This window comes from Dicentrarchus labrax, unplaced genomic scaffold, assembly GCF_905237075.1.
Source record: "Dicentrarchus labrax unplaced genomic scaffold, dlabrax2021, whole genome shotgun sequence".
Taxonomy (NCBI): Eukaryota; Metazoa; Chordata; class Actinopteri; family Moronidae; genus Dicentrarchus; species Dicentrarchus labrax.
In genome coordinates, this window is record NW_026136702.1 from 2,924,498 (window position 1) to 2,937,394 (window position 12,897).

Sequence of the window (12,897 nt, forward strand, 5' to 3'; positions counted from 1 at the left end):
TTGTGTGCGCTTAATGTGAAGCAGCAGCAGAAGTAGGATGTTCCATTTGGATCATCAGTAACTTAACACAGCTCTGACACGGTGTGAAGAAAGTGCACATTAAACAGTGAGATAAAAATGTGCTGGATTACATGGATCATTTTCTTGTAAATCCTTCGTACGTGTGAAGGCAGTCTTAATCAAGCGCGGTAATGGCGGACACCGCCACTGCCAATAAAAAAATACCATAAATAGTATGAAAAGGGCTTTGATTTCATTAAAATTTTGAGGATTTTAAGGAATTTGCTAATTGATTGAACACTGTAAAAGTCTATAATTATTGTGGTGGTACACTCCAGTAATAAGTTAGCTGTACCCTAACAAAGCCCTGTTAGTCAGGGTGCATCAATGTTTGTTCCACATACTGAGCCACACTGCTAATGTACTCGCACTCACACATACATATCATCAAGCCTCTGTTACTGTCCCTTTCCCTCCCTCTCCTTCTCCCACACACACACACACACTCAATAATTGCATTTTGCTCTGGCAGTGTTCAATGGGCGAAGGCAAGCAGCCACGCTCTGATCCTTGGCTCAAAGCGTTGTTTCAACAGTATCAGCATCAGCCAAGTCAACAGTCAATGGCCCCCATGCTGTTTCTGCTGTGTGTCACCCGCAGGAGATAACAAAGCCTCAGCTACTGTTGCTGAGGACCATCATAGAGTCTTAACACTCTAACAGGGTCAGCTCAAGTAATTACACTGAGATCATCATGGAAAATCCAATATTAGCGACAGATTTTTAATGTTACTCACGAAAGCATGGCACTTTTGATTATGCACCTATGATTATAAATTGCCTATGTAGAAAATTGAGGTCAAAGCTCTGCATGTGCTAATAGCCGTGATTGTTTCTTGGGTTACGTATTACCATAAGCAGTCGTGCTAACTACTCATTTCTCAGGGGAAATGTTAAGTTGTGGGCTGTAGACATTCAGCCACATCACCTAGCGTGGATCTTTCAGTATTTTGTTTTTTCTAACCAATGCATGGAGCAATAAAAACCTTTATGACCCATGTATCGAATTGCCTGTCAGCAGCAACATCCACAATTGATTGGAATACAAGCGAAGGCAAAGTGCTTGCTTACGCTGCTCTTTGGAGCATGTCCAAGGAAATGTCTTGTACGAACGAATACGCTTGGAAGGAATTCCCTAGGTGCTAAGGTGAGCTGGCAAGGCACCATTCTAATCCTGTATTAAAAAAAACAAAAAGCAGGCCATGCTTGCCAAACGAGGCAACACTGATACACCTCAAGGGGTTCATCATGACTAGAGACATTGCATTGTCTTATATATCTTCAGTATGATTAGATCAATCAGGTCCTGAGGGATTTTCCCTAAAAATCAAACCCCCTCCAATATTCTGGCACTGGACTAAACACTCTCCCCGTCTTCTAATCTCATCCTTATCGTAGCCTTATTCTCTGCCAAAACGGCTTGAGGACTTAGGCAGCTGCTAGGTTAGTAATCCTATCACTGGTGTTGCGGCAGGCTCCCATTGTGGACATGTAAGGAGTCAAGGAGAGTCCAGGGGAGCGCTCAAGGCTGTTCTCTTTTATCAGCTGCTGTTCATCTCACACAGCAACAGCAACAACATGTGGGAGCGACGGGGGAGGAGTGTGACCTTGACAAAATGTGTGTGTGTGTGTTGACAGTATTTTGGGGGCATGCACATGTGTTTGTGGTAGTGTGTGCAGCGTTGATATGAGTCTGATTACAAATCACGCATGTAATTCCGCATTCCTAGCTGTTATCCCCACCGGCAAGGTAGGCAAAATCACACTGAATACCGATCCCCAAACACCTCCATCCTGCCTCCATCTCTTTGCTCTCAAGGATGGAAGGATGACCTCTCGCTCTTTTCCTCCATCCCTCCTCTGAAAGGGGGAGGGGTAGCTTTACAAGCTGACCTTCCTGTTTTATCCTCTCCATGTCTTCCAGAAGGACCTCTGGAGATGCCCCTCTTCCAGCTCATCCCCTCCCAGAGACAACTGGTTTTTCATGGAGACCGCCTACCCCTACAGTGCACCGCCTCCTACCTGGACCAGTCGGTGGAGTTGAGGTGGCGTCACAACGGCCACATCGTGACCACACAAGAGGACCGGGGCGTCTACGTGGAGGAAACCCTGCTTCACGACTGCTGCCTGCTGACCAGGTACACGCAGAGGATGAGAGGAGGGGGAGGCGAGGAGGGGGGGGTGTGAGCTGTGAGCTGAGAGCTGAGAAGCTGTCGACTGGCCTGTTGAACTAACACACATACACACACTTCCAAGAAGTAAAGTCCACCCAAGCAGAAGTCAGCATACAAATTCAAATAAGCTGCTTAACAGTCTCATTATGTTTCATTGAGAAAAATACACATGTGCACTTGCAAACAATGTAGAGCACACATGTTCCTTCACACACAGACGCCCCTCTCCCTGTCTCTCACTCACCCATAGGAGATGTGATTTACCTTTTGTTATTGGCGCCCTTGATAAGGATCTGAAAGGACAGGACAGAATTGGCTTGGCAGTGTGCCAACACCTCAGAGCAATCTGCGGCTCGTCTCTGGAGGTTGGTCGTCCTGCCGCTCCCTCAGCGCTGGCGGAGCGCTAGCTGATCACACGCTAAGAGGAACAGATGCTGAATCATAATTGCGGTGATAAAGTAGACTGGCAACACTGGTTTCGCACATTTTTCTGATAGAAGACATTGCTGCAAGCCTCCATCCTCTTCCTGCCTTTGTTTTCTTGGTGGTCTGCAGTGCATATGTGTGTATGTGTGTGCGTCTGTGTGTGTGTGTGTGTGTGTGTGTGTGTGTGTGTGTGTGTGTGTTATAGTAAATGTGTTGTGACGTAATGCCGTGGCAACAGGGCTCAGATGCAGGAGCACATTGCTGTTGATTACTTTAACTGCTGCCTGTTCTGACTCGGCCTCTCTAACATAAATATTGATGGAGTGCTGACAGAAATATGTATCCCTGTGTCAACAGGGCCTGAACGCCTCTTGTTGTGCGGTTTATTTGGCAGCAAGAATGCCAGCTCCTTTTCCGCTCCATATCGGGAAAGGTATACCATTCCCCTGACTGCAAACGCCACAAATAGTCAATATTTTTTCTTTTCATTATGTACCAGCTCACTGTTTGACATTCTCAGTGATCCCTCTGGTGAATGCACTGCCTTAAATAATTGGATTACAGGGTAGAGAGAGAACTTTTACTGTCTTTGTGACTCAGTAGTGATGTTTCTTGGCATAGTTTATTTTTATTGAGGTATTCATCAATAGGGGTCAGCACTTTCTCCACTCCGTCATTCACTACTCACTGCCTACTATTATCAACAGTGGTGGAGACAGAAGTACTATACTTGAGTACAATTAGTACCTTTACTTGAATAAACGTTATGGTACTTTATACTTCTACCTCACCACATTCAAAGAGACATTTATAACATTTTAATCCACAAAATTATATTTGACAGCTGTATTTACGAGCTACTTTGCAGATTTTATATACAGAACATAATCGTCTTGCATGCATAGATTCAACCTAATAAAGTTGTTTTGGTTTTCTGACCCGCAGCTACTGTTTTGTAGTGTCTGTCACAGTCACAGCAGATAAGATGTTTTAGCAAGAATGCTCACATAAACCAAATGTACACTAGCTGCCTAAAAAATGGTGAAGCATTTAGCAGCTTAAGAGCCAGACATCTCCCTCAGGAGCTGAAGAGTGCAGAATTTGAACATTTCTGACTTTGGCACCCCTAGTGGCAGCATCAAAAAGGAACTCTGACATTGGGTTAAATCAACACACAGAAATTCACAAACAAAACAATGTCATATTAACCATTTAAATAATGCTATAATCATGTGAAGATTCTACACATGGTAGCTTTAAGTGAAGAGTCTGAAACCCACTTTCTCAACGCCGATTATCAATAGACATAAAGTAAAACTCACTAATATTAACAGTGGTCACTGGCTTCATACTTAGAAGCCCGTCAGAGAGGAAACTGTCCATTGTTAGGTGTCATTCTAGGAAGAACTCTGTATGCAACTGACCCCTCTATGTTGGTTGTGTACTGACTGGTTCAGGCCAGTTTCAGCCTTCTGCTTCTCCAGTTCCAGCACAAACTGTTCTGCTCCCCATATCTCCCCCTACTCAAAAACGAATCCCCCAGAATTTTGACTGCACTTTTCCAGCTCAGTGTCCCAATGGAACATGATGAATTTCTCGTTGCTCCCATTCTGATTAGGGCCCCGCTTGCAATTACCCACTGCTCTCCTCTTGTATACACAAATAATGCAATTTTCTCCCCCAAGTGGAACCCATTCAGGTCATGTTACTCTTGGCACCTAAAATGTCTCCCTCAAAACCTGCTAGGAGCAGACATCATTTCCATAGCTGATGAGAGTGTAACACAGCTCGGTCCAACAAAAACAATCTGCAGTGTCTGGGCCGAACTTCACCCTTCGCCCTGAGCTGTATCTTAAATTGCAGTGTTGAGAGAGACGTGTGAGGGAAATTAAAGTCCTGTGACTTCACTGGTCCAGCACTCGTTAAATCCAACAAAAAAAAAAAAAACAACCATAACTAATGTTTTGGCCTTTGACATGCCAGACGCTGTCAATGCTCGTTTAGTCAGAGCGGACAATATATTAGTCATTACGGCCCGTGTTGATGTCGTTCACCTTGGATAAATGTGCTCTGAGTCAGTCAGCCTCACCCTGCATGCCCCATCAGAGGGGAAAGACTGAATACACAGGATTTAGCGCGTGGCTTAAAGCCCTTGTCTGGATTTGTCGCACAGTATTTTGCAGCAATGTGAGTGGAGATGCCAAGCCTCAGTGAAGTGACCTCTTTGAAGGTGAACCCAAAATGTTTTGCGGCTATTTTCTCAGCTAAATTCTGCTTATCCGGCTTCAGGCTGCATCAGGCAAACGGCCAGGGTAGACTTTCAAAACATGACATGATCTTTTGCTTACTGAAACCGCCATAACATTATGAAATATCTTTTGTAATTTTTGTTTTGTATTGTACTTTTGTATCTTCCAGCTCCCTCCCACTTTCACACTGTGCTGTGTCATTATAGCCTCTTATTTGCTGGCGCAGGTGGGCCGATAAGCTGATCCGTTTACATTGCTCACAGTGAGTAGCAGCAAAAAACCAGGCCCCATGAGGCCTGATGATTCTGCGATGTGGGCCAGACTCCTGCTGAGTAATGGTGTCAAGCCAAACTCCCAGTATTAGCTATGCTAGCGGCAGCACTGGGACTAGCCTGTGATTCATGTTTCATTAATCAAACATTTTAGAGCCCTGTAGCGAGCTACCGCAGACACTTTGGATGTATCTTTCTTAATCCTCTCCATTTTTAATCAGGCTAATCTTGCACAAAATGAAGAACCTGGTTTGGAAATATTACTGAAGGCAAAGGAAAAAGGAAAGTGCCTCTTCCTTCGCTTCTGTCTGTGATCTCTCAAAAGCTCTCTTTATGTTTTTTAATAATATACAACTCTGTGCTCCTGCTTACAAACATAGACTTTAATTTATTAAAATTCTACCTGCATCTCCATCCTAGGTTACCATATTCTACTGTGTTTGCTTTAAATCCCTGCCTCTGTTGCACTTTTTTGTTGTTTTTCTTTATTTTCTGTCTTGAATTTAGCGATCTGTTTACAAGCTTTTGTGCAGCATCAGTTGCTAAGGAGACCAAATTTGATCATCTCCACATATATAAAAATTTTTCCTCTGGGATCACCACTTTACTGCTTGCCAGTTTCAGTCAGTGACGAAAAATGAAAGCTCTTAGTTACATTGTAGTAAGTTTAACAAGGAGAAAGTCAAGTGTTAATTATTAACATTCTACATAATATATTGTGTAGAGTAATGGACAGAGTGGGTTAAGACAAGGAACTAATTTGATATGGATGTTGCTCCAACAGGAACACTATATTCATTATATCAGAGTGAATTATGGCCCTGTGTGTGTATTGAACATACACACTTGCAGCAGCATGTATGTTTACATGGACAATGTATTTCTCCTCTTGGCATCTAAATATTCAAAGCAAACAGTCGAGGTGTAGGTTAAAACTTGTTTGCTCATTTTGAACGCCCTCACAGCCTGTGATAAAACGCAAATACACAAACTGTGATCAGCAAGCTTGCATGAAAATGTCCAAGCTTTGGAACATTTGTTGGGTAGAGGGGACAGATTGAAAGTTTACAGTCTCTTAAGCAACATTATGTAAACAAATTGTTAAATATCAGCGCGCAAGCATAAATGTTCCTAATGAGTCCTTGGGGAACTGCTCCACAATGGTGCAGTGTTACTGTGGATGTAGGTCACTGCTTTGTGTTTGGCTTATGTGTGCCCCTCTACCGCTTTTCTCATACCGGGGTGATTTCTTCATGTTTATTACGTGAGGATGACCTTTTTCTAAAACTGGACTGGCTTTTGGGATGGGTTCCTCTGCTCTCCTTGTTTTGTCTGGGTGCAGCAGTTCACCGGGGACATTTGTGATCCGGCTGCAGCAGAATACGCCTTCACTAGTGAAGTTTTCCTTTGTGAGGCAGGCGGTGGGAGACCGGGAGGGAGTAGCAGAGAGAGAGAAGGGGGCAGTTGGGTGTGTATGTGTGTTGGGAGGGAGGGTGAGGAGGTGTGTGTGGGGGGGTATTTTTCCCTGTGCATTTCCCAGCATTCAGACAGTTGGCCCATGTTCAGCAATGATGTAACTGTCCCCTCTGCAGACTATTCATGGTTAGGGAGGACAAGTGCAGCAGTGCTGTCTCACACACCTGCATCATCACCATCATCATTATCATCATCATCATCATCATCATCATCATCATCATCCTCAGTAGCATCATCATCATCATCATCATTATCCATAACAATTCAAATCAATCTGTTTTGTTTCATGTACTGGATTAGGACATCTATTCTTCCAGTCATAATTAATCCTGTGAACATTGTCCTAAAATATTAATAAATGATCAGTAAGGTTTCATGACACTTTTATATAGCCTATGTATGCATATATATATATACTAATTTTTGCTAGGGCTTAATCGTTTCGTGTTGGGGCTATAGAATTAGCAGTAAATACATGAATAAACAAGGCTATGTGGGGACATGGGATTTGAAAGTCTGTCTCAAGTATCGTATGCCTACTACAAATACGTTAAGAAAAGATAATATTATAAAACACTCACAAGTGGAGACAGAAGGCTGACAGATGCTGAAATAGACCAAAGTCAAACTTTAAGTGAGTAGCATCAGAAGAACTAACGTTACTGATGCATCTCACACGTCTCTCCTCACTGTTTTAAGTTTGTTTCTCAATGGCTGCCTGTGCTATTCGACTGAATAGCAGTTTACTTAAAGGCAACCTGTGGAGTTCTTGACATCTGGTAGTGCTATGGAGCAGTTTTTCTATGAGTGAGTCTGCATTTCATTTATCTCATGCAAGCACACGAGGATGCACACACTACACACAATGCTGGAGGTGGTTTCACACTATTGCACTGATCTACAGGTCAGGGTGATGCAGCAATGCACTGGAAAATGCTGGAAAATGAGAGGACTCCCTCCCCTTCCAGTGTCTCCCATTGGACACTATTTCTAAAAAAAATCTGTACGGCAGTGAGAGATAAATAATGTTTTAATGCTGTTTGAATTACACATATGATGAGAGATCAGCCAGGATTCTATATGTCAAACATGTGGTAATTTGTTAGTGGGGCTACTGTGGGGATATTACAATTCTCTGTGAGGTTATAGCTCCCTCCCAAGCACTGCCTATGTCCACATTTTCTTGTGAAAACTGATTTCCACCAGTAATCCTGTGCAAATTGTCTTCTCTTTTTTTCAATATACTGGAGTCTATAGGGAAAGGTCTTGAATGCCTAAATCTCTCAAGTTCTTTATTGCTAAATCAATAAGCAGAGTGGAAAATGTTGGCTTTATATATAGTATTTGTAACATGGGAACTTGGTATTTCCTACCAACTTCATTATCCTATGTGAAAATGAAAAATAGTTTGAGGGGTGTTCTATGAATAACTGTGGTCTCCATGTAATACCAGTCCTGTGCAAATATGAGAGATTGACAGATTTGGTCCTCCACTTTACCTTCCAATATTTTATCTATATTAGCTGTTAAGATTAGGTTTTCAGTCAGCATATGTCCTCTTTGTGGTTTGTTATATAACTGTAGAGACAGGCTGCACTGAGCCCAGAGGGTTTCAATTTAAAGCCCATCCACACTTTAAACTCAACTTGTGTCCTGTGGAAGAGGGAGGATGTTGTTTTAAAGAGGGAGTTGTAGAAGGAGACCAGGAGAGAGAGAGAGAGAGACACCGAGTGATCGACAGAGTGTGATATTGTGTGTGAGACAGAATAAGTGTGTGAAGGAGAGGTAAGGGTTAGGGTTACACTTTAGAATCTCCCCGTAAACTAAATATTTGAGTAAATTATACGGACATCATCGTAGTTATGTTGGAGAGTGATTCATTCCTAGGGTAACATTCTTTAAAGTTCTCCTAATAGTGTGTAGGGATCTGTCTCGATGACAATACTTCAAAAAGCTCCTGTCCAAACTGTTAAATGATTGGTGCAAAAACCTTTCTAAACTAGCTAAATGACCAGAAGTGCTTTTCGGACAACTGAAAATGTACTCACATGCAAAAACCCTCACATGTACTCACAGACAGTTACACACACACACACACACACACACACACAGACATACACACTAGCACAGAATGTCATCATCTCAGTCAAGCGTTCAAATCTGATTTAGAGCCTGTTAGAAAAGCAATCAGAATAGAGAGCTTTAGTGGAACACAGAAGATGAAATCAGGACTTATTTTTTTCATTTTCATAACTCGCCCACAGAAAGTCATTGGAGCAAAGTCATGGGTCCGTTCGGTACAGGGGATGTTAACAGCATTCTCTGATTTCCGCTGGTCTTCACTTACAAAACAAACAGTAGTGGAGACGAGTTCACACCAGAGCACGATGTGATTTCACTTGAAAACTTTAAGGTATACACAGGGAATAGATTCAAAACACTAGAGCTTATTTATAGGCAGAAAGCATTTGACAGACTACATGAAGGGTCATATTTACTTTTATTTGTCAGCATTAGTATTTTTTATATTATGTTCACTCATCAGACTCTTAATCGATTTACTATTAATTTTGTTATTTATTATCAAAGAATAAATACATTCTAATATACATAAATGCTTTAAATTTGGTTCCTCTTTATGGAACCTTTGATATTTAGTTGTGTATGATAGACAAAGTAATTCAGGAACTATTAAAGTACAGTAGTTATTTCCCTCACTCCTACTAAGACTGTCAACTCTGCTAATAGCTTCAAATCATGGATTCTTTTGGTAGTGAAAATCTGAAAGTGTGACAGCCTAGGACAGACATTTGTGGTCCCCAGAGGATGAATCATACGGTCTTGGTGATCGCCTGCCTTTTTTCCTCTAACAACACAAGGTTTACATTTTAAGTTCTGAGTGAAATACTGACTATATCTTCAGAATTGTTGGATGAATTGCAGTTAAATTTCATTTTCAATAGACCAGAATGCCATGCAGTCACAAGTCATATTGTCTTTTTGAGTCAGTCTCTTTTATCATCTTCAAACACATACAGGTCAGGTGTATGTGAACGTGTTTGTGTAAAAGTGTTTATCCTGTGATGGGCAGGGGTGTTTCCCTGCCTTTCACCCAGTGCATGCTGGGACAGGTTATGCCTAAGTGAGACAGAAAACGGAGAAAGAGAGATAGGAAAGTAGACAAAATGAAGCCATTTAATGTTTCTGAATAATTATTTCTCGTTGAGAAACGTTTTCCGGGATTACAGCTTCTCCACATCATAGCCGCTCAGCTGCTAATCATCTTTACTCGGAATGATTTCAGTTTCTTGTCCAGCCTGTCACTTCTAATTTTTAAAGTCAACTGTCACACATTGCCGTTGGGAGCATTGTCTCCTAAGTCGCATTTAAAAACTTTATACAGTATTGTGTAAGTATACTGTGACTTGTATTATGAACACGCTCGGCTTAATTAAATCACAAAAAAGACATTAGCTCCTTAAGTACACACAAAGCAAAGTGTATATTTGACTACAACTGGATAGTATTTGGAAATTAAACATTGGCATTTCTCAAGGAGGCAGTATTTCCATGGTGATAATTCCCGTTGCTAAGCAATCTCCGCCGGCTTTTCTCCCTTTTTTTTTTCATAACGAGTAAAATCCTCAAGATTAGTTGCCTTGGCAAATGGCCTGCATTGGCTCTTTGTCACTGTTTCACCATCCTTTGTTTAATCAGGCATTTTCCACTGAGATAGGAATCGCTGTGACAAAGTAGGAAAGATAAGCATGAGTAATGATCATCTTAAGTCACGGTCAACATTTTAAACCATTGCATACACACGGACAAGGGTCTCTTCAATGAATTTTTGGACTCCCATCCTGATGAGGAGCTTCCACTGACTACAGATTCCTTCAGATGTTGCCCTAACCTTAAACCTCCCCACTGCGTGACTAAATTGAATCCTGAGCCTAATCCAAAAATGATCTGAACCACCCTTAATTCAAGTCATAACACAAAGAAAACCCTCTGTCTTGATCTAGCCCCAAACCCAAGACCAAATCCTAATCCAGCACTCCAACACATGCCACATAGACACACGTAATCCAACAGTAATTTATGCCTCTGTTCTCCTCCTCCAGTGAGGTCATCCTCTCCAACATTGACGTGGGCATCGCTGGCATCTGGGAGTGCCTGGTGACCAGTTCCCGTGGCAACACTTCTCAGCAAATGGAGATAGTAGTTCTGGAGACGTCTGCACCATACTGCCCAGCTGACAGAGTCACCAACAACAAGGGGGATTTCAGGTGAGTCACCTGTCAGCAGTCGCTCACGGCTGCCCGATCACGTCGGTTCAACTGGTTTCGTAACCATATCAGTTCTAGCATGTTGGTTCACTCGAAATAAAGATGACTGAAGGGATTAGTTTGACATTTTGGGAAATGTGCTTTCTTGGCAAAAGTTAGATGAAAAGATAAATACCACTGTCATGTCTGTACAGTAAATACTGTATAAACCACCAGCAGCTTAGTTTAACACAAAGACAGCTAGCCTGGCTCTATTCAGCATCCACCTACCAACACCTCTAAAGCTCACTGATTAATGTAATATCTTGTTTATTTAATCTGTCCAAAAACCAAAGTGTACACCAGTTTTATGGGCTGGAAGTCACTGTGCCAGACCAAGAAATAATCAGCTAACCAGCAGCTAACCTCATAAAAACACATTTTTACATGCTGGTCTGGTACAGATTAAACAAGAGATATGTGACAATGTGTGGTGAAGTGTGTAGGAGAAACTATGGTGGCCCCAAAACTATTGTAGAAACACAGCTGTTCAACACTGCAAACTCCATGGAGGGCAACCCACAGTGTCTGTAGATAAAAACGTCTCATTCTAAGGGAACAAAAGACAACAATTCCTTTATGCAGGTGATTATACACTAATAAAAACATAGCTACAAATATTATATTCCATTTATGCTAATATATCCTCCTAAATGTTACACACTGGACCTTTAAGAGCAAAGTTTGTCTTGGGTAAGGTAAGAAAATAACAAAGGTTATATACATCTTAAGTGTAAGTTCTGTTTTCCAGCTAGTTTTGAGTAATTAGTGGTATGAACAGTAAACATTGGTTTTCAAAGCTGATACCAGGAGGTTTCGAGCAAAAAGATGCAATATTTTAACCTCAGTATAATTCAAGTTGCCAAAAATATTTCCAATTACAGAGTCTACTGTATAAAAATTAATACTGTAATCAGAGGGCTCACTCTCTATGCTATTATCTCTCCATGTAAGGTTCAGTTGAGCTACTTAAGTCTGGTTCTTGGTGGTGTCGTGCTGGTTTTTGTTCCACCTGACAAAAATCTGCCACACCTGGCCTGCCTGCCACCAGATGCGGCTCATTAACTGTCAAAGAGTAGAATTTAATATGTACAGTAGAGCCTGGATAGTTCATACATTTTAATAATAATTGGATATGTAATATGAAAACTCCCACAATCACTGCGGCTCAATGTAGTCCAGCTTTATTTAACAAGACTGTAAAAAAGGAGAGATTAAACACACATTTAAAGAGGAACAAACACCACACATATCTTGTGCCCTCCATCTATCCTCTTTTCTCGTGTCCTGCACTCCTTGTGACCACCTTGAAACCTTGTAGTTGTACACACACACTCACATCCTCCACCACTCCTCCCCCGTGGGTGTGCTGTTGTCGTGTACGATCCTTTGTAGCCGCTGTACTTTACAGCCCTCTTCCAGTGCAGCAAGCACAGAGGCTTTGTTTCTGCTGGAGCATTGGAGTAATGGGCTGTAAAATGAGTCCCCTTTTTTGTTGGGGGCGAAATTAACGCCATTTATTACTAAGTAGATGCTGCTGCTGCTGCTGCTGCTGCTGCATCAACGTGGATGGAGAGGAAACAAATGGGGGTGGAGTGGGAAGCTGCGAGATGGCAGGTCTCTCCCGTCAGAACAGATCACCAGCCCCCTGAGTGCGATGCTCCTTTATTTTCATTTAGATGAAGGTAAAAGTGTTGCCACATTAAGCATTACTTCAGCTACTTTTCTGCAGTAGGATTTTGACGTTGTCTTGACGAGGAAACCACAAAACATAAGACATGTTTCTCCTCAGATTGTAGAAAGAAATGATCAATATGTGTGAGCACAAACCAACTCTTTCCTAAGGCTGCAGAAACACAGAAATAAGACCTTTAATCTGCAACAGCGCCACAAAACAAAACCTGGAGTTCTTTTAT

At 41.9% G+C, this 12,897-nt stretch overlaps 1 protein-coding gene across 1 annotated transcript in view; it reads left to right on the top strand.

Moving 5' to 3' along the window:
* LOC127379377 (adhesion G protein-coupled receptor A1) overlaps positions 1-12,897 on the top strand; it is a 149,768-nt gene that overhangs the window by 34,877 nt on the left and 101,994 nt on the right. The window contains exons 7-8 of the mRNA XM_051428883.1: positions 1,984-2,197; positions 10,778-10,942. Coding sequence (XP_051284843.1) covers positions 1,984-2,197; positions 10,778-10,942 — 379 coding nt within the window. The remainder of the gene's footprint in view (positions 1-1,983; positions 2,198-10,777; positions 10,943-12,897) is intronic.